The sequence below is a fragment of the Oncorhynchus keta genome, chromosome 11 (genome assembly GCF_023373465.1).
Source record: "Oncorhynchus keta strain PuntledgeMale-10-30-2019 chromosome 11, Oket_V2, whole genome shotgun sequence".
NCBI classification, from domain to species: Eukaryota; Metazoa; Chordata; class Actinopteri; order Salmoniformes; family Salmonidae; genus Oncorhynchus; species Oncorhynchus keta.
The window spans coordinates 23,837,127-23,858,571 of NC_068431.1; the positions used below are offsets into that span (position 1 = coordinate 23,837,127).

A 21,445-nucleotide genomic window follows, 5' to 3' on the forward strand; every position below is an offset into this window, starting at 1 on the left:
TGTTACAGATAGAAATCAGTGTGATGACGTAGTTCACACAAAATGTACTTTTTTGCTTAAGTTTTTATCTACCGAATAAAAATATAAAGTTCAATGTGTTTCCATTGCATTTTCAACAAAAACTGTTGCGTTAAATGTGCCTACTCTGGTCTTGGCACTTATTCTGGAGACATGATGATTGATGCTTGGCTGCCATTTGACAAATAAAAATATTCTTGATCTTATCCATAATGATTTCATCATGTAGACTTGCCTACCCACACAACCTATCCGCACTGTATATGCGAGCTGTTGCCTAGAGTGCCCCCCCAATATTTATTGGATAGGAGCATCAAGATCACCATGCACTTTCACCACCCTGTGAAGTTCATTATAACTTATTTAGTCTGTAGCCTAATAAACTGCATTATTTCCCAAGTTGTAGTTGGAGGACCACACACCATGTTATCGTGTGACTCCCAAGTTTACTTCAATTTGATGGTTGTTATACTGTATCAATATTTGCGCATAAATGTGTTTCCACCGCTATTTCTCGAATAATACATTTTACCGACACAAAAAGATCTCACCATGTCGAATGAACAAATGATCATCAGCATTTATAAAATTGTACCAAAACGTTGTTTTCTTTTATATGGTATGACTTTACTCTCATAAAACCTGTGGATGGAAATGTGGTTAATTAGTCAATTATATTTCTGAGTGTAGTTACAGATGTAGGATCTTAATTTGATTACCCTGTTGTTGCAGGAAATGCAAACGTTAAGGTTTAAAACTGGCTACAGGTTATCTACAAGTCTCTGCTAGTTAAAGCCTTGCCTTATCTCCACTCACTGGTCACCATAGCAGCACCCACCCATAGCACACGCTCCAGCAGGTATATCTCACTGGTCACCCCCAAAGCCAATTCCCCCTTTGGTCGTCTTTCCTTCCAGTTCTTTGTGGCCAATGACTGGTACGATTTGCAAAAATCTCTGAAGCTCCCTCACTGACTTTAATCACTGGCTTTCAGAGCAGCTCACAGATCACTGCACCTGTACATAGCCCATTTGTAAATAGCCAATCCAACTACCTCATCCCCATATTGTATTTATTTATTTATCTTGCTCCTTTGCACCCCAGTATCTCTACTTGCACATTCATCTTCTGCACATCTACTATTCCAGTGTTTAATTGCTATATTGTAATTACTTCGCCACATTGGCCTATTTATTGCCTTAACTCCCTTATCTTACCTCATTTGCACTCACTGCATATAGAACTCTTTTCTTTTGTTATACTGTATTACTCTATTATTGACTATGTTTTGTTTATTCCATGTTTAACTCTGTGTTGTTTATTGTGTCGAATTGCTATGCTTTATCTTGGCCAGGTCACAGTTGCATATGAGAACTTGTTCTCAACTAGCCTACCTGGTTAAATAAAGGTGAAATATATATATATTTTGTTTTTAAAGGGCTTCTAAAATGTCAGACTTGATTTTTCCTAACTAAAAATGTATCAACCCCTAAAAAATGTCCATTAATTATTATCCACACAATAATTCACATTTCCTGTTGCTGCTGTATTATTTTTTTGCTTATCAGAAAAAGGGCACATTTTCATCCTATATCTGTATGGTCTTTATCAAAGCTCTTTTTCAAAGGAACTTACAGTTATCACATGTGTTCGATGCCTGTGGTCCATGTTGATATCAAACACACAACCCTGATGTGGCCAGCAACCTTCTCCAAACAATATGAATACTGAACCATTTAGCATTTTACATATTTCACCCCCACCTGGATCAGAAACTCACACAATCTGAATGATTTAATTCCTGCTTCATGTGAAGGTGAGGCTGCAGTGTCCTTGAGCTTGACATGACTACAGTTGTACTTTGACCATTTAAACCATCCTGCCTCTTGATAAGATGGTCGATAAGGTCGGTCTAAAAATCGGTGGCTGACCTGTTTTTCCAATGTGAAAACATGTATGATAAGTCTTGTTGAGACCAGTGGGTTGAGGAATTATTCCATAATTTGATACAGGATAGCTGTGGCACTCACCTCACCTCTTTTGTTGTTATTGTATACCTCATATGTTGTGGCTGTTGTTGCTTAACTCACTTATTATTATTGTTGTTATTGTTGTTTACCTGACACCTTGTTGTTGTTGACATCACCTCTTGTTGTTTCCAAGATGGTGTAGCAGTCAGACGTCTTTGTCCTTCGACTTGTCGTGTCCCATGTGTATATCTTTTTAAAATATTTTTCTTAACATCAACTTCAAAATACTCTCCTGCAACCCGCCTCACCCAATGTGGTGGGGATCTGTTTTTTTCTAAAGTATTTTTATTTACCTCTGAACCTGAATCCCCCAACAGAAGCTAGCCAGCTCACTAGCTACTAGCTAGTAGTCAGCAGTCAGCTAATCTACTGTTAGCGGTCATCACCTAACCTTTAGCTCGGAAAGCTCTTGCCAGATTGTACAAAGCGATTCAAACCAGAGCACACCAGACCTATTTTTTTCTCCATATCCCTGGATTCCTACCGCAAGCTCTGAATCTTTTCACCTGGATCATCGCAGCTAGCTAGCTGCAATCCGAGTGACTATTCCTGGCAAACGTCTCTGTCCCGAAGCAAGCATCAATTAGCCTGGAGCTAGCCCATGCTAGGCCCATCTCCCGGCTAGCTGAAGAGGCCCATCAGCCACTCCTGGGCTACATTACCCGGACCCCTTCAACTGCTGGTATGGGGCACGGAACCCCGCCGATCCTTCACAACTGGATTACCGATGTAAGCTCCTCGAGGGGGGTACTCAACTGGCTCCTACGTCGCGACGTCCCCTGAATGCCCATCTGCTAGCCGCGACCTACTAGCTGTCTAGAGCATATCGGACTGTTAGCTAATAGGCCCAACGGCCAATTTCTCGGGCCACTATATCTATTGTGCCAATTGGCCTGGGCCCCTTTTACTCAACGAAGCCCTGCTTATCATCCATCACGACTGAACTACCGACGTAATCTGCCCAAGTTTTTTTTCTCCAACAGGCCCCTCCATCGCAACGTCCCCTGAATAACCATATGCGAGCCTGCTAGCCAGGGCCCACTACCTGTCTAAAGCATATTGGACTGTTAGCTGAATAGATCCATCTGCCAATTTCTTGGGCCACTATACTTATTTTGCCAATTGGACTTGGACAGTTTTAGAAACTTCAGAGTGTTTCCTATCCAATACCACTAATAATATGCATATATTAGCATCTGGGACAGAGTAGCAGGCAGTTTACTCTGGGTATCTTATTCATCCAAGCTACTCAATACTGCCCCCCTGTCACCAAGAAGTTAATAAGCATGCCCCATTCAAAAAATGTAGAACCAGGAACAGATATACCCCTGGTTCTCTCCAGACCTGACTGCCCTTGACCAGCACAAAAACATCCTGTGGCGTTCTGCATTAGCATCGAATAGCCACCGTGATATGCAATTTTTAAGGGAAGTTAGGAACCAATATACACAGACAGTTAGGAAAGCTAAGGCTAGCATTTAAGCAGAAATGTGCATCCTGTAGCACAAACTCAAAAAAGTTCTGGGACACTAAAGTCCATGGAGAACAAGAACACCTCCTCCCAGCTACACACTGCACTGAGGCTAGGAAACACTGTCACCACCGATAAATCCACTATAATTGAGAATTTCAAACAGCATTTTTCTACGGCTGGCCATGCTTTCCACCTGGCTACCCCTGCCCCAGTCAACAGCTCCGCACCCCCACAGCAACTCGCCCAAGCCTCCCCATTTCTCCTTCACCCAAATCCAGATAGCTGATGTTCTGAAAGAGCTGCAAAATCTGGGCCCCTACAAATCAGCCGGGGCAAGACAATCTGGACCCTCTCTTTCTAAAATGATCTTCTGAAATTGTTGCAACCCCAATGTTGCAACAACCCCCTGTTCAACCTCTCGTATCGTCTGAGATTCCCAAAGATTGGAAAGCTGCCGACGTCATCCCTCTCTTCAAAGGGGGAGACAATCTATACCTATACTGCTACAGACCTATTTCTATCCTACCTTGCCTTTCTAAGGCCTTCGAAAGCCAAGTACCGACCATTTCAAATCCCACCGTACCTTCTCCGCCGTTTAATCTGGTTTCAGAGCTGGTCATGGGTGTACCTCAGCCACGCTCAAGGTCCTAAAAGATATCATAATCGCCATCGATAAGACACATTACACATTACAGCCGTATTCATTGACCTGGCCAAGGCTTTTGACTCTGTCAATCTCCACATCCTTATCCGCACGCTCAACAGTCTTGGTTTCTCAAATGATTGCCTCGCCTAGTTCACCAACTACTTCTCAGATAGAGTTCAGTGTGTCAAATCGGAGGGCCCGTTGTCCGGACCTCTGGTAGTCTCTATGGAGGTGCCACAGGGTTCAATTCTCGGGCCGACTCTCTTCTCTGTATACATCAATGATGTCGCTCTTGCTGCTGGTGATTCTCTGATCCACCTCTACACAGACAACGCCATTCTGTATATCTCTGGCCATTCTTTGGACGCTGTGTTAACTAACCTCCAGATGAGATTCAATGCCATACAATTCTCCTTCCGTGGCCTCCAACAGCTCTTAAATGCAAGTAAAACTAAATGCATGCGCTTCGATCGCTGCCCGCACCTGCTCGCCCGTCCAGCATCACTACTCTGGACGGTTCGGACTTAGAATATGTGGACAACTACACATACCTGGGGCGGCAGGGTAGCCTAGTGGTTAGAGAGTTGGACTAGTAACAGGAAGGTTGCAAGTTCAAACCCCCGAGCTGACAGGGTACAAATCTGTCGTTCTGCCCCTGAACAGGCAGTTAACCCACTGTTCCTAGGCCGTCATTGAAAATAAGAATTTGTTCTTAACCTGTTACTCCTACCCCCTACTTTTTCGAACATTCTGTTAAAAATCGCGCAACATTTCAGCGCCCTGCTACTCATGCCAGGAATATAGTATATGCATATGATTAGTATGTGTGGATAGAAAACACTCAGACGTTTATAAAACTGGTTAAATCACGGCTGTGACTATAACAGGACGTGCGTTTCATCGAAAAGTGCAGGAAAATCTGATCACTGAAAATGGGAAAATATATCCATGCGCCACTTCAACCCATTGTTAAACGTGAACCACATTAAATGGGGCCGAGGTTGCAATACCTACAGCTTCCACACGATGTCAACAGTCTTGTCATTTGCCTACGATTTGTTTCTTGGTCAAACAGACACAAGGCTCAGTTCTTCCGGTCTCCGACCGGATATTTTGGTTGAGATTTACCCGGACATTATTTCCAGACGTACAGCTATAGAATATACATCGCCTCGTGATCAATTTGATCGCTTATTAACGTTTACTAATACCTAAAGTTGCATTACAAAAGTATTTCGAAGTGTTTTGTGAAAGTTTATCGTTTACTTTTTTAATTTAAAAAAATGACGTTACGTTATAAAACGCTATTTTTTTCGTTGATCACACAGTCTTCATAGATCGATATCTAGGCTATATATGGACAGATTTAATCGGGAAAAAAAGACCCAATAGTGATGTTTATGGGACACCTAGGAGTGCCAACAAAGAAGATGGTCAAAGGTAATGAATGTTTTATATTTTATTTATGCGTTTTGTGTAGCGCCGACTATGCTAATTATTTTGTTTACGTCCCCTGCGGGTCTTTTGGGGTGTTACATGCTATCAGATAATCGCCGAAAAGCATTTTAAAAATCTGACTTGTTGCCTGGATTCACAACGAGTGTAGCTTTAATTCAGTACCCTGCATGTGTATTTTAATGAACGTTTGAGTTTTAACGAGTGCTATTAGCATTTAGCGTAGCGCATTTGCATTTCCAGATGTCTAGATGGGACGCCTGCGTGTCGGGTAGGAGCAAGAGGTTAACTGACTTGCCTAGTTAAATAAAGGTAAAATAAAAATAAAAAATACCTAGGGGTCTGGTTAGACTGTAAACTCTCCTTCCAGACTCACATTAAGCATCTCCAATCCAACATTAAATCTAGAATCGGCTTCCTATTTCGCAAAACAAAGTATCCGTCACTCATGCTGCCAAACATACCCTCGTAAAACTGACCATCCTACCGATCCTCGACTTCGGCAATGTCATTTACAAAATAGCCTCCAACACTCTACTCAACAAATTGGATGCAGTCTATCACAATGCCATCCATTTTGTCACCAAATACCCATATACTACCCACCATAGCTGGCCCTCGCTTCATACTCGTCGCCAAACCTACTGGCTCCAGGTCATCTACAAGTCTCTGCTAGGTAAAGCCCCGCCTTCTCAGCTCACTGGTCACCATAGCAGAACCCACCCGTAGCACACGCTCCAGTAGGTATATCTCACTGGTCACCCCCAAAGCCAATTCTTACTTTGGCCACCTTTCCTTCCGGTTCTCTGCTGCCAATGACTGGAACGATCTGCAAATATCACTGAAGCTGGAGACTCATATCTCCCTCACTGGCTTTAAGCACCAGCTGTCAGAGCAGCTCACAGATCACTGCACCTGTACATAGCCTATCTGTAAATAGTCCATCCAACTACCTCATCCCCATACTGTATTTATTTATTTATCTTGCTCCTTTGCACCCCAGTATCTCTACTTGCATATTCATCATCTGCACATCTACCATTCCAGTGTTTAATTGCTATATTGTAATTACTTCGCCACCATGGCCTATTCATTGCCTTATACCTCCCTTATCCTACCTCGTTTGCACACACTGTATATAGACTTTTTTCTATTGCATTATTGACTGTATGTTTGTTTATTCCATGTGTAACTCTGTGTTGTTGTATGTGTCGCACTTCATTGCTTTAACTGCCAGGTCGCAGTTGTAAATTATAACTTGTTCTCAACTAGCCTACCTGGTTATATAATGGTGAAATAAAAAATATACCCTCCACAGGTGACCTGGCATCGGAGGACGAGTACCTGGACATCCCCAGTATCTCCAGACAGAGAGCGGGAACCTACGAGTGCACCGCCGTCAACGACATCGCCACAGATGTCCAGACCGTGGAGATCACAGTCAACTGTGAGTTCAATGTCAACCCAGTCCTGGCATGTATTTTACTACGAACGAAACGGAAGCAAATGGGCCAAATTGGGGAGGGACTAACACTGAACTTGTCCAATAAGAGAGACTTGTTTTTGTTGCAAAACGTTTTCCATTTGCTACAATGTGCAATAGGCATTCCATTCCCTTGCAGACAGTTTCTCTGAGTCAATGGTCTCATGACCAATAATTTAATATAGATGAATGGATGAAGCTCAGTTTGGGTTAATCTTAACTTTGTTCCAGTTCTCCAGAAAAACTTGTAGGGTTCCATTTACGTGAAATCAGTTTTGATTTGGGTTTAGCTTTATTGTTTTTTCACTTCACCAGAAAAACAGTTCGTGAAAGAAAAAATATATATAAGAATTTGTGCTTGCTATACATCATGCCTTATTGGCTGTCTATGGGTAAAGGTATTTGATGGATGTTGCCATAAATTGGGCATTTTAATGTATTTTTAAAAGACAGGAATCGTTGATCTTATTATACTCCCCTTGTAATCATTACAACATTAACTGTGCTCTGAAGTACCAGTTAAATTAAACCCCTCTGCATTTACAAATTGGTTCTCCAAAGAAGAATGGCTTTCAACTTGATTACAGCTGTTCAGATAGAGGAACATCCTTTCTGGATGGACCAAAACCTCGCTCTGCTATTTACACATGACCCCTGCGTGATACGTTGACCCCGTCTCTGGAACACTGATCCCATGAGTGCCCTTGTGTGCCCGTAGATGCCCCCAGTGTGTCAGAGGGCAGAGACGTTGGCGTGACCCTTGGCCAGAGAGGGGTGCTGGAGTGCGAGGCGGATGCAGTACCCGAGGCAGACTTCGAGTGGTACCGAGACGACAGAAGGTAACCCGTTGTGCATGTTTGCAAACATGTTGAATTGCTGCTTTTTCCAGGCTTTTTGATTTTCCTGGAAGTAGATTTTCAAGGAAGGTCATTAGATCATCAGTATTTTCAAAGGTGAGAGAGCGAGAGAGTACACTTGTAGAATGTCCCTATGGTTAGAGACCCAAAGCCTAACGGCCGTATATAATTTTATGTTGCACATCTTACCATTGTACGGGTTCAAGACACTGTTATTTCCCCTGTCATTGAACCTGCTTGGAAATTGCGATAAATTATAACATATAGTTAAGATAACAATGACATAAATGTAGACGTCGTGGTGGTCATCTCAGACTTTCCCAAACCCCTAGCTGCAGTAAGTTTCCATACAAGTAGGTTGTGAGTAACACAAGAGTTGTGTGCATTGTTGTACTCACATGGCTGAGGCAGCTCTACACTGAGTGTACAAAACATTAGGAACACCTTCCTAACATTGAGTTGCACCCCTTTCGCCCTCAGAACAGCCTCAATTCATTGGGGCATTGAGTCAACAAGACTAGATGTTGTTTGGGTAATGGACCATTCTTGATACACTTGGGAAACTGTTGAGCGTGAAAAACCCAGCAGCATTACATTTCTTGACACTCCCGGCAGGGTAGCCTAGTGGTTAGAGCATTGGACTAGTAACCGAAAGGTTGCAAGTTCAAATCCCCGAGCTGACAAGGTACAAAATCTGTCGTTCTGCCCTTGAACAGGCAGTTAACCCACTGTTCCTAGGCCGTCATTGAAAATAAGAATTTGTTCTTAACTGACTTGCCTAGTAAAATAAAGGTAAAATAAATAAAAATAAATCTACTATCATACATTGTTCAAAGGCACTGTCTTGCCCATTCAACGGCTTACTGCCACACATACACAATCTATGTCTCACTTGTTTCAAGGCTTAAAAATCCTTCATTAACCTGTCTCTTTCCCTTCTGATTGAAGTAGATTTAACAAGTGACATCTATAAGCGATTATAGCTTTCACCTGGATTCACTACGTAGGTCAATTTCATGGAAAGAGCCGGTGTTCCTATTTTTTTGTACACTCAGTGTATACTGTGCCTTAAGTATTCAGACTGCTTAATTTTTTTCCACATTTTGTTACGTTACAGCTTTATTCTAAAATTGATTAAATGAAATAACATCATCAGCAAACTACGCACAATACCCAATTATGACAAAGCGAAAACAGATTTTTTTTAAAGTATTCAGACCCTTTGATTTGAGACTCGAAATTGAGACTTTCCATTGATCATCCTTGAGATGTTTATACAACTTGATTGGAGTCCACCTGTGGTAAATTGAATTGATTGGACATGATTTGGAAAGGTACACACCTGTCTATATAACGTCCCACAGTTGACAGTGCATATCAGAGAAAAAAAACAATCCTTGAGGTCGAAGCAATTGTCAGAAGATCTCCGAGACAGGATTGTGTCGAGTTACAGATCTGGGGAAGTGTACCAAAAACATTCTGCAAAATCAAATGTCCCCAAGAACACAGTGGCCTCCATCATTCTTAAATGGAAGACGTTTTGAACCACCAAGACTCTTCCTAGAGCTGGCCAAGAACCCGATGGTTACTCTGACAGAGCTCCAGAGTTCCTCTGTGGAGATGGTGTAACGGCGTTCTTCGTTTGTTGAAAGAGAGTCGGACCGAAATGCAGCGTGGTGGTTACTTATGTCTTTAATGAAGAAAAACAGAACGATACATGAAATAACTAATAAATACAAAAACAACAAACGGAACGTGAAACCTATTACAGCCTATCTGGTGAACACTACACAGAGACAGGAACAATCACCCACGAAATACAAAGTGAAACCCAGGCTACCTAAATAGGTCCGGGTGGGCGTTTGTCCATGGTGGCGGTTCCGGCTCGGGACGTGGACCCCACTCCATTAATGTCCTAGTTCCTCCACTTCGCGTCCTGGGATGATCCACCCTCGCCGCCGACCATGGCCTAATAGTCCTCACCCAGAACCCCACTGAACTGAGGAGCAGCTCGTGACTGAGGGGCAGCTCGGGACTGAGGGGCAGCTCGGGACTGAGGGGCAGCTCGGGACTGAGGGGCAGCTCGGGACTGAGGCAGCTCGGGACTGAGGGGCAGCTCGGGACTGAGGGGAAGCCCAGTACTGAGAGGAAGCCCCGTACTGAGATGAAGCTCAGGCAGGTAGTAGGCTCCGGTAGATCCTGGCTGGCTGGTGGATCTGGAAGATTCTGGTTGACTAGCAGATCTGGAAGATTCTGGTTGACTGGTAGATCTGGAAGAATCTGGTCGACTGGCAGATCTAGAAGATCATGGCTGACTGGAGGATCTAGCTGCTCTATGCAGACTGGCAGCTCCTTGCAGACTGACAGCTCCTTGCAGACTGACAGCTCTGGCTGCTCCATGCAGGCTGACAGCTCCTTGCAGGCTGACAGCTCCTTGCAGACTGACAGCTCTTTGCAGACTGACAGCTCTGGCTGCTTCTTGCAGACTGACAGCTCTGGCTGCTTCTTGCAGACTGACAGCTCTGGCTGCTTCATGCAGACTGACAGCTCTGGCTGCTTCATGCAGACTGACAGCTCAGGCTGCTCAGAACAGGCAGGAGGCTCCGGCAGCGCTGTAGAGGAGGAAGGCTCTGATAGCGCTGAACAGGCGGGAGACTCCGACAGCGCAGGAGAGGAGAGAGGCTCTGATAGCGCTGAACAGACAGGAGACTCCAGCAGCGCTGTAGAGGAGGAAGGCTCTTATAGCGCTGAACAGGCGGGAGACTCCGACAGCACAGGAGAGGCGAGGCGCACTGTAGGCCTGATGCGTGGTGCTGGCACTGGTGATACTGGAGCAAGGACACGCACAGGAAGCCTGGTGCGGGGAGCTGCTACCGGAGGACTGGTGTGTGGAGGTGGCTCTGGATAGACCGGACCGTGCAGGCGCACTGGAGCTCTTGAGCACCGAGCCTGCCCAACTTTACCTGGCTCGATGCCCACTCTAGCCCGGCCAATACGAAGGGCTGGTATGAACCGCACCGGGCTATGCACCCGCACTGGAAACACCGTGCGCTCCATAGCATAACACGGTGCCTGCCCGGTCTCTCTAGCCCCCCGGTAAGCACAGGGAGTTTGCGCAGGTCTCCTACCTGGCGTAGCCATACTCCCTGTAAGCCCCCCCCAATAATTTTTTTGGGGTGCTTTTCGGGCTTCCTTGCCAACCGTGTTCCCTCGTGTCGTCGGCTCCTATCTCCTGCTGCCTCTGCTCTCCTAAGTGCCTCCACCTGTTCCCATGGGAGGCGATCTCTTCCGGCCAGTATCTCCTCCCAAGTGTAACAACCTTTGCCATCCAACACGTCTTCCCATGTCCATTCTCCGAATAATTCATCCTCCTTTCGCTGCTCATGCTGTCGCTGCCGTGTCTTTCTCTTCGACTCCATTCTCCTATAGCCCTCTTCGCACTGCTCCAGCGAATCCCAGGCGGGCGCCGGCACTCTCTCTGGGTCGACCGCCCACCTGTCTATTTCTTCCCACGTAGTATACTCCATACTTCTGCTGTCCATAACGTCCTCCCTTCGCTGCTCGGTCCGTGTTTGGTGGGTGATTCTGTAACGGCGTTCTTCGTTTGTTGAAAGAGAGTCGGACCGAAATGCAGCGTGGTGCTTACTCATGCCTTTAAAGAAGAAAAACGGAACGATACATGAAATAACTAATAAATACAAAAACAACAAACGGAACGTGAAACCTATTACAGCCTATCTGGTGAACACTACACAGGGACAGGAACAATCACCCACGAAATACAAAGTGAAACCCAGGCTACCTAAATACGGTTCCCCATCAGAGACAACAAGAATCACCTGACTCTGATTGAAAACCGCCTCAGGCAGCCAAGCCTATACTAGACACACCCCTAATCAACCACAATCCCAATGCCTACAAACACCCCAATAAGACAATACAATAACCCCATGTCACACCCTGGCCTGAACAAATAATTAAAGAAAACACAAAATACTAAGACCAAGGCGTGACAGATGGGAGAACCTTCCAGAAGGACAACCATCTCTGCAGCACTCCACTAATCAGGCCTTTATGGTAGAGTGGCCAGACGGAAGCCGCTCAGTAAAAAGCACACGACAGCCCGCTTGGAGTTTGCCAAAAGCCACCTCAAGATTCTCAGACCATGAGAAACCAGATTCTCTGGTCTGATGAAACCAAGATTGAACTCTTTGACCTGAATGTCAAGCGTCACATCTGGAGGAAACCTGACACCATCCCTACGGTGAAGCATGGGGGTGGCAGCATCATGATGTGGAGATGTTTATCAGCAGCAGGCAAAGATGAACAGAGCAAAGTACAGAGAGATCCTTGTTGAAAACCTGTGCTAGAGCGCTCAGGACCTCAGACTGGGGAGAAGGTTCACCTACCAACAGGACAACAACCCTAAGCTCACAGCCAAGACAATGCAGGAGTGGCTTTGGGACAAGTCTCTGAATGTCCTTGAGTGGCCCAGCCAGAGCCCGGACTTGAACCGGATCGAACATCTCCGGAGAGACCTGAAAATAGGTGCGCAGCAATGCTCCCCATCCAACCTGACAGAGCTTGAGAGGATTTGCAGAGAGGAATGGGAGAAACTCCCCAAATTCACGTGTGCCAAGCTTGTAGCGGCATATCCAAGAAGACTCGAGGCTGCAATCGATGCCAATGGTGCTTCAACAAAGTACTGAGTAAAAGGTCTGACTATTTATGTAATTTTACATTTTATAAATCAGCAAAAATTCCAATAACCTGTTTTCGCTTTGTCATTATTGGGTACTGTGTCAAGATCAAGCACATTTAAAAATATATATATTTTAGAATAAGTTTTAGAATTTTAGAATAAGAGTATCCTAACAAAATGTGGTTAAAGTCAAGGGGTCTGAATACTTTCCAAAGACACTATGTATTTTACATTCTTAAATAAATTCCTTTATTCATTCATTGACTACAGAGGTGTGCATCTCTCTTCAAGGATCTTCAATGGTTTTGACGGCATGGAGATCGAAGATGCCGGGCAGCTCTCCAAGTTGACCTTCTTCAATGTCTCTGAGGCCGACTACGGCAACTACACTTGCATCGCCATTAACAAACTGGGCAGCTCCAACACACGCTTTGTCCTGTATGGTGAGTACATTAATTACCATGTGTTCCAGGTGCAACAAAATGAACATGTTGTATGTTGGTAACACATTATAATAACTTTCACGAAAAGGCCACGATACATGTCCCTAAATGCTTCATAAAGTATTTGACCTGTTGTAAAGGTATACTATGAATGTTTACAAATAATGAAATACTTATTTATTAATAGTTTAGAAATAATGTATTAATGCCTGTTATCATAAAGTGTGCTGAAAATGTTGTGTTATTTCGACATTATTCTCATTTCACTTTGAATGGACTTTTATTCCTTTTTATGTGATTTATTTGATATAAATAACTGAGGACATTTCCATGCTTAACATCAGTCTGAAGCTGATTTAATGTAAGCATAACTGCATATACTCAATTTAGTAATCTGTGCCTTAATCTAATGCAACATCATAATGATTTAGGTTAACATCTTCCACCTCACTGTATGCCTTTTAACACTGCACCCACGGAGCTAAAAAGTCATTCACCAGCTTTACTTTCACGTTGTTCATATTAAGGCAGCAATGTCTATGATTGTTTGCTTTTGTTCGTTTTTATATATTTTGCTCTGTTCTGTTCCGTTTTTCTGGTGTAGAGGTTATTGAACCCACTAGCTCAACACTATTGCAAGGTTAGTACCGGTATTCGGCATGAGCATGTGTTTCGACCCACTCTCTGATGCGCTAACAGCATTCTAACAATGCATGATAAGCATTGCCATTTTCACATCGAAAACAAACTGATTATATGCCAATATCACTGGAGTATCATACACTGCTAATACTGAGGTGACAGGAGGACTATGTTTCTGCCACTGAAAGGGGTTATATAGTGTTTAAGCTCAGCCTGACGAAATAAGATTGTCAGAGAGTTACTGGGCTGTTCTGACTTCTTATGATAACTTCATTAGCTTTCAATTCCATTTATTAATATTGATAAGAAGTTAAAAGGTATATCTGACAGGTGACATTTCCTGGGAGAATTCTCCCAGGCTGATAAGGAGAAAGTATGTCACTGGAATCGTCGTGGAAATGGTAAATGAAGAGCTCTGAGCTTTTAAAGGTTTTTCTAACCGTGTTTTGTTCTTCTTTTTTCAACCGCCTAACCGGCTCGCCATGTGGCATGGCTTTATTTTGATTTTGCATGTGCTTCATCTGCTGTGTAAGTATCTATCTGTCCTACAACTATCATTTGTGATGGATCATGTGTGTGTTTTAACGGTTGTAACAATTTGTTATGCAATTTGTCCATCTAGTTGTTGATTTGTGTCTATACAGAAATCTCTAATGTCTAATTCTTCCTTCCCTCTAGTTTGTCATTAATGAATACTTGTAATAAAGGTTACTACTACAGTGTAGCTCTATGACTGACCTCTTAGCAATGTGTTAGCAATGAATATTGTCATTTGATGTGTTCTCAGCATCATCATTTTTTGTATTAATTAGACATGATTGGAATGTAAGTGAAAAAGGATCCATTAACTGTGGGGCTCCTCTTCAGAGATGTTTTAATTGCTTTGATTTGGATTGTGGGGGGAAAGCAGAACTATTATTGTAATCCACATGCAGGTTTAGGAATAATCTACAGTGGCAGCATAATTGGATAGATGTCCCAAAAGAAAGCCTGGTGAACTCCAAGAAAATCCAAGGGAAATTAGAAGTCATTGTATTAACGGTACTCGGCTTCAAAGTAAAAAATGTTATTATATCGTCCCTCTCTCTCACTCGATAATGCCCCATGTGGTCCAATATTTATTTACAGTAGGGTGAGGAATTATTGGATCCTTTGATCAAAATGAATAATGAAGACTATAAAATAAATAATACAAATAAAATAAAAAATAATAAAAATATATATTATTTTAAACTAATACAGTTGCTCAGGGAGGTTTTGTTTATTAAAAGTAGTAAAAAATATCTAAAGAAGAAAGATGTCTTGCTGGAAGATCTACTTGCAGCCAAGTTTCAGCCTCCTAACAGAGGCAACCAAGTTTTTGGCTAAAATATACTTGTAAAGTTAATTATGCTGTTGACCTTAACAAGGGTCCCAGGACAAGTGGAAGCAAAATAGCCCCATAAGATCAAAGATCCACCGCCATGTTGTACAGTAAGAATTAGGTATTTCCTGCATATGTATTGTTCTTTCGAAGGCCACATCATTGGTGTGCATGGCCAAACAGCTCTATTTTCATGTCGTCTGGCCATAGCACCGCCTAATCTTTGCTAAACGGCATTGGCACTTGGATTGGAACCGGTGCTGCGGTCATATGACATGAAAATTGATCTCCTTGGCCACGCTCACTAGTGGTGGGTTTGGCCTTCAAAAGATCAATGCATATGTAGATATACCTCATCCCTACAGTAAAATATGGTGGTGGATCTAATACCACCATCACAACCATTGTTTAAACTGCTATTGTGGTAAACATGTACTGTAATTATCAGGAATACATGATATGCTATAGGATATTTTGAAACTCACAAGATTGTTTTAGTGAATAAGTAAGTGGTTTGACATTTTAATTGGACCATCCTACAACTCCCTTATTGCTCCAGGCCCCACATCGTTAGCCCAGCCTCTGCTATCATGCTTCAATTTAGATTAAAAACTCACAGACCTCCTACCAACCAAGACAAAAAAGGCCCTGGTCCTGCTCTTTCCTCCACTGTCTATAAATGGTTATTGCTTGTCTCCCTTCCCTCAGTTGATTAGCTTGTTTACAACCAGCCACAATTAAGGCTGAACCGGGCAGCCGGCTTGGTTGGTCAAGGTTTCATAATATCATACAGTAAGACGATAATAACGGCGGTGATAAGGGCTCAAGTCAACAGGGCTTGCTGGTGATGAGAGGAAGAGAACAGATGCTTTAGCAATGCTTAAATGGCCGCCAAAGTGCCCCCAATTAAACATTCCATCAGCAGGAATCTGAGTATTCTGTAGTCTGGGAATGACCTGATTAGCATAGCAAGCTTAGGTACCCTAGCTATGCCAGGGATAACTTGGACATCTCTATGCTGAATAACAAGTAAACAGAACTGGGATGAATAACAATGTTCTCTTTTGAGGTGGGTACCTAATGGCACTAGCAGGCGTTTGGCCCGGGGTGTAGTTCATTATGTGCCTTGTGTCAATTACTGCAATCCATTCGTTGCTTTTCTGTGGAGTGCCGGGGAGAAGGTATTAGAGCAGTGAATCACTTGTTATCTGCAGATCAGAAGGTTCAAGTCAGCAAAACCAATCTTGAACACCACAAACTCATCCAAATGTTTTGTTCCCTCTCCTCTGCCATCCCCCTTGGCCACAACAGGACCCGGAGCAGTGCAGGACGGGAACAGCGGCTCGATGGGGACGCATGTACACACCTACACCTGTCTACTTCTGGCCATCCTTCAGTTTCTGCTCAGGTTTTGATGCAGTAAGCTTTCTGGCTTCCGAGGGGCAAGGTTGCGTGGTTTGTGTGTTTTCTCTCACCCGGAACCACAAACGTGATGCACATGAGTGCATGGGCTACCCTATTACATCATGTCAAACCTCTAAAACATATTATGTAACATACACATTTTTCTTTGTTAATTTTAGGAGTTTTAAGGACATAACAACATTGGATTTTCGGGTTTTGATTTGTTTTCGTTTCCCCTCCCATTATGGTATGATTCTCAAATGTTTCTTTTTGGGTGTGGTTTGTCTGTTATTTACATTTATTTATTTCAGTTTCTACCGAGTGACATAGTCATCTTAGCCCCAAGAGTCTTAAGCGTAAATCATAGTCCATTGACGTTAAGACGCAATAGTCCGGCATCCCATTGTGACATAGCTACGCGGCTCTGAGACCACCATCCGCGGGGGATGCACAGCCCGAAAGCGCACCTCCCAACAATTCCCAACCAACGCCGCTCCGGTACGCGTCCTTTATTCATTTGAATGTGGTAACGGTTGGAGAAAAAGCTTGAGAATTTGAAAAGTATGAATGCCAATATTCCAGAACACTGCTGTGCGTATGCGTACACATTTTGGACTATGATAGACGCTTTAGCCCCAAGATTCTTATCCCCAAGAGTTAAGTGTATGAGGTGAATGAAACAAACATTTCAAACAGGCAGTGAAGCAGATGGACTGAAATCACTCTAGGACCTAAAAGCCTGTTATCACGTTTTTTGTTGTTGGTGTAATTATAATTTAAACCTATTTCTGATTCCGACACATTGACAAACCACAACAATGGTCAATAAGAAATTATATTTTCTCAGCAATGTCAATTGTGATATTTTCAGTTGTTTGTGCTATTCTATCTATTTTGGGGATTTTAACACATATTTTGAAAGGGGTAAATACAATATCAAAGCTGTAATTGTGATTATTTAGGCAAAGAGCTTGTTTTTCCTCCCTTTTAGCTGGCACAAGTCTACACAAGGTGGTGTAAAGAATGACTTAACTAGTTATGAATGGGAAGGAAGTTATTTCCATTTGTGTGGACATCTAACTTCAAGTAATGTAATCTCTCACAAATGTTATTAATGTCACTACAACTGGTTTTACTTTAAGGTACTTTAAGTTATATGTATTTACATGGGTCATTTGCACACTAGGGTCAATTCTGAAGTATTCCCATCTCAACAGTGTTGGTAACAAAGAGGCTAAGGAGTAAGATTATGTCCAATAGCAACTCTATGGATCACTCTAAGGGCAAATTCTAACTTGCACTTGAAAGGATACTTTGGAATTTTGGCAATGAAACCCATTATCTACTTAAGATGAACTCACGGATACCACTTTTATGAATCTGCATCCAGTATGAAGGCAGTTAGAGGTAGTTTCACGAGCCAGTGCTAACTAGCTTAGCGCAATGACTAGAAGTCTATGGGATCTACTAGCATGCTAGCAGTTACCATGGACTAACACTAGTTAGCAATTGTGCTAACTATAGTTAACAACTTCTTTTAAACTGCTCACAGAGAAAATGGTATCCACAAGTTCATCTGACTCTGGGGAAGTAGATAAAGGGCTTCATTGCCAAAATCCTGAAGTATCCCTTTAAGTAACATTTTCACTTTGATGCATTGATGTCAATGGGAGACTTAGTGGAAATTGGACTGAAGTGGAGGTTAGTATTTGCCCCTAAAAGAGCCCAAAGACCTCTCAGCCATTAGTTTGTCTTTTTTTGTTGTTGTTACAAAATACCCTCTCATAACCAATAAGTATTAATTGTTTGGTTGTGTTGAACTGGTACATGTAAATGTACTGGAATGTACATGCAAATGTACTTTGACTGGAAATGCAAATGTTTTACATATATGGTCTCCCAATAGAGCACATATACATACAGTCCGTTAATATATTATAATTTTGTGTTGTATACCGGGTTAAATAATCAGGGCCGAGTTTGGATTGATTTGAAATCAGGCATATATTTGTCTCCTCTGTGACCTTGTCACCAAGGACACACTCAGGAGCTACAACAATACTTCCTGTAACCTTTCTATGTAACACAACATCCACTTAGTCTGACTCTATAGAGAAAACATCTACTACAGACGTTTGCTCAATGCTCAATTTGTTTTTGTATAACAGGAAAGCACACAATGCTCTGTGAAATCAATATGCAAGAATTCTGCAGCTTTCTTCTGTGCAATGCCATCAACCCTTTGGCCCAGTTTATAAACTGCACAGCAGTTGCTCTTCCTTGTGATCATTTTTTAAAATGTATTAAAATATCTGGACCCATATTCACAAAGTGTCTCAGAGTAAGAGTGCTGATCTGAGATATTTTTTGTATTTTAGATCATAATGAATACAATGGCATGGACAGGGGGGGTCTGATCCGAAATGATTTGTTCCTGTGTTGGTTTTAACGTTACATCTATCAGGCAGTGCACTTGTGGAGCTCATGAACAACAAATAATTTACAATGAGAAACCCCAATCGAGTGGTTCACTGTGGCTAAAAGGATAATTGTAAGGGACTGATGTATAAAAACAAATCCTAATTTAGAGGTCTTAAAGGTAGATTCAACGTTGTGAAATCATCATCATACACAGCGGGACAATTTATTGCTTGCTCCCAGAAATCAACGTCTAATCTGCCAGGACTGTTACTATTGGTTCTTCCTTAAATGGGCATGCCTCAGGGGAGGGCGCAGATTTAACAGTCAGTTTTGGCAGTTTTCTGTTGTTGATGTCTGGAAGCAGGAGGTCACCATGCCATGTCCGATGATAACATAGAGTGAAGTCTGCCTTCAATATTTTATTTGCAAATGGGGAGAAAGGGACACATTTTGATGTTAAGAAATATTTGACATGTTAATGGTTCAAACCTGTGGTGCTGCCATCAGAATAGGCCATATTACAGCAGATAATTGGGTGCATTTATCACACATTTCAAATGTGTGATGTCTGTGTGAGAGCTGCATTGATTTTACACTGATTAGGAATATCACTTTAATGCATGTCATGATTGGTGCAAAATACATCAGCGTAATGGTTTGCACCCCAAAACTATTTTTGAAATAAATACCACATGATTATTACCCTTGTAAAAGAGGTCTTCAGACCTCCATGGGATAAATAAAGGTTGAATAAGTTTTCTCTGTGGTGATGGCATCACACATTTTTACTGACAAAACGGATCCCAATGCCTGTTGAAAGATATGGAAATCTGGGGTTAACCTCCGTCTAGTGACGGAAACTATATCATTATGTGGACTCAATGAATTAAAGGCCATGCTAAGGGTAGATTCAATAAAAGTGTTATTTTTTTAATTTTTTTTTGCAGTTGTTTCAAAACATATGTACAGAAAGCAACAGCTGGGGCTTCTGAGAAGTCCACGGTATAACCATCACAGAAAGCTATTTCCAACTATTGTTTTTGATTGAGCTTATATTGCACCTACCCTTTAGTATAGTGCTGTTTGTGACGTGACGTGACATTTGTTGAGTATGCATTGCAGTTTGGAATAATTCCTTTTGGAATAGGGACTTTGGAAATAGCAGTGACAAAGTTGTAGACATTGGCGGCATACGGATGTGCTTGTCTCAGTTGTTATAAAAGGAAATTTCTGTGTTGGTGCATTACCAAATCTCATGATCAAATGAATTTGAATTTCTGATGACACACACATTCCCTCTACTCCAATACAGTACAGTCAAGTCATTCACCCGGCATAGGTCACAGTAATCCCTTAATTCTGGTTGATTCCAAAGTGAAGAGAAAATGACATTCTATTTGACTCCCTGTAATGTAAGATTGTTAATTCATATGTATTTTCTTTATGAAGATTGTGTGTTCATATTTAAGACTGACAATAATAAAAAAAAACATGTATCTTAAATGCCCCATGATCTTTGTTTGAGTATGCTCAATGCCATGGTTTGGAATTGCAAGTCAGCCATTCGCGTGTTTGCTTCATTGGGTAATTTAACTCACCTGGTGTCTCCAGGCTCTGTGTCCCACCACCTTGTCAGCCATACCTCTCTAGGACCCACATGACAGACCTGCCTATTGGATTTTTCCATTTGGGAGACATTTCCAATCTGCTAAACTGTGTTAAGCGAATCAAATCCCCATATCATGCCAGTGGTCTGCCATAAAGTGGAGAGAGTAAGTGCACTCTGTGGAGTAGTGAGTGTGGTGACTGTCACAATGACCGGAGAGTACCATTGATTTTTCACTGACCCTGGTCTTGACTGACTGTGGCCCTGTACAAACACTGTGCCAACTCCCGCTAATGGCCATGTCCTAATGACTAGACTCTTACTTCTGAGTGAATACTGTAGTACAAATGCTCTCCTCTCACCTATCAATTATGTACCACTTCAGCATGGGAGCTTCCTTAATAGGTTAAATCTTGTTTCTCTGCCCTGCTATACCAACACGACAGTGGATGTTAATTGCACGGCGCACCAAGTGAAACTTTATAATTCTCATTCCCATAGATTATACATGCAACAAGAGGCGCTGAATCTTCTACAAAACATCACCTAGAGAATAGGTCAGGGGTAGGCGACCCTGTTCCTGGAGTGCTGCAGGTACTGGAGGATTCTGTTCCAACCAGGCAGCACACCGAGCTAATTGATCAGTTTAGTGATTGCCTAAATTCAACACACCTGGTCTTCCAGATCTGTTGAACCAAAAACATTCAGTTCCTGCGCACTCCAGGACCAGGGTTACCTACCCATGCAATAGGTCATTACCAGGAGGATTGCTTTGCAGACAAATTATTGTTTAAAACTGTGTACTGTTAAGTGTGTAGCGCATCTTCAGGTTGTCGTTGTTTATTGCCACTTTTACCCCCCAAAAATGATTACAAATTGGGCTCCTCTGTTGCGCTGCACT

General features: G+C 42.5%; 1 protein-coding gene across 5 annotated transcripts in view; it reads left to right on the plus strand.

Annotated features, from left to right (window-relative positions):
* LOC118389958 (opioid-binding protein/cell adhesion molecule-like) overlaps nt 1–20,440 on the plus strand; it is a 449,425-nt gene extending 428,985 nt beyond the window's left edge. For 3 of the 5 annotated variants that reach the window (XM_035779999.2, XM_035779997.2, XM_035780000.2), the window contains 5 exons: nt 6,942–7,070; nt 7,825–7,945; nt 12,957–13,108; nt 13,713–13,748; nt 16,425–20,440. In XM_035779999.2, coding sequence (XP_035635892.1) covers nt 6,942–7,070; nt 7,825–7,945; nt 12,957–13,108; nt 13,713–13,748; nt 16,425–16,528 — 542 coding nt within the window. In that variant the 3' untranslated portion in view covers nt 16,529–20,440. The remainder of the gene's footprint in view (nt 1–6,941; nt 7,071–7,824; nt 7,946–12,956; nt 13,109–13,712; nt 13,749–16,424) is intronic. The other 2 variants (XM_035780001.2, XM_035780002.2) reach the window with 2 other exon arrangements.
* Nucleotides 20,441–21,445: the final 1,005 nt, after the last annotated feature.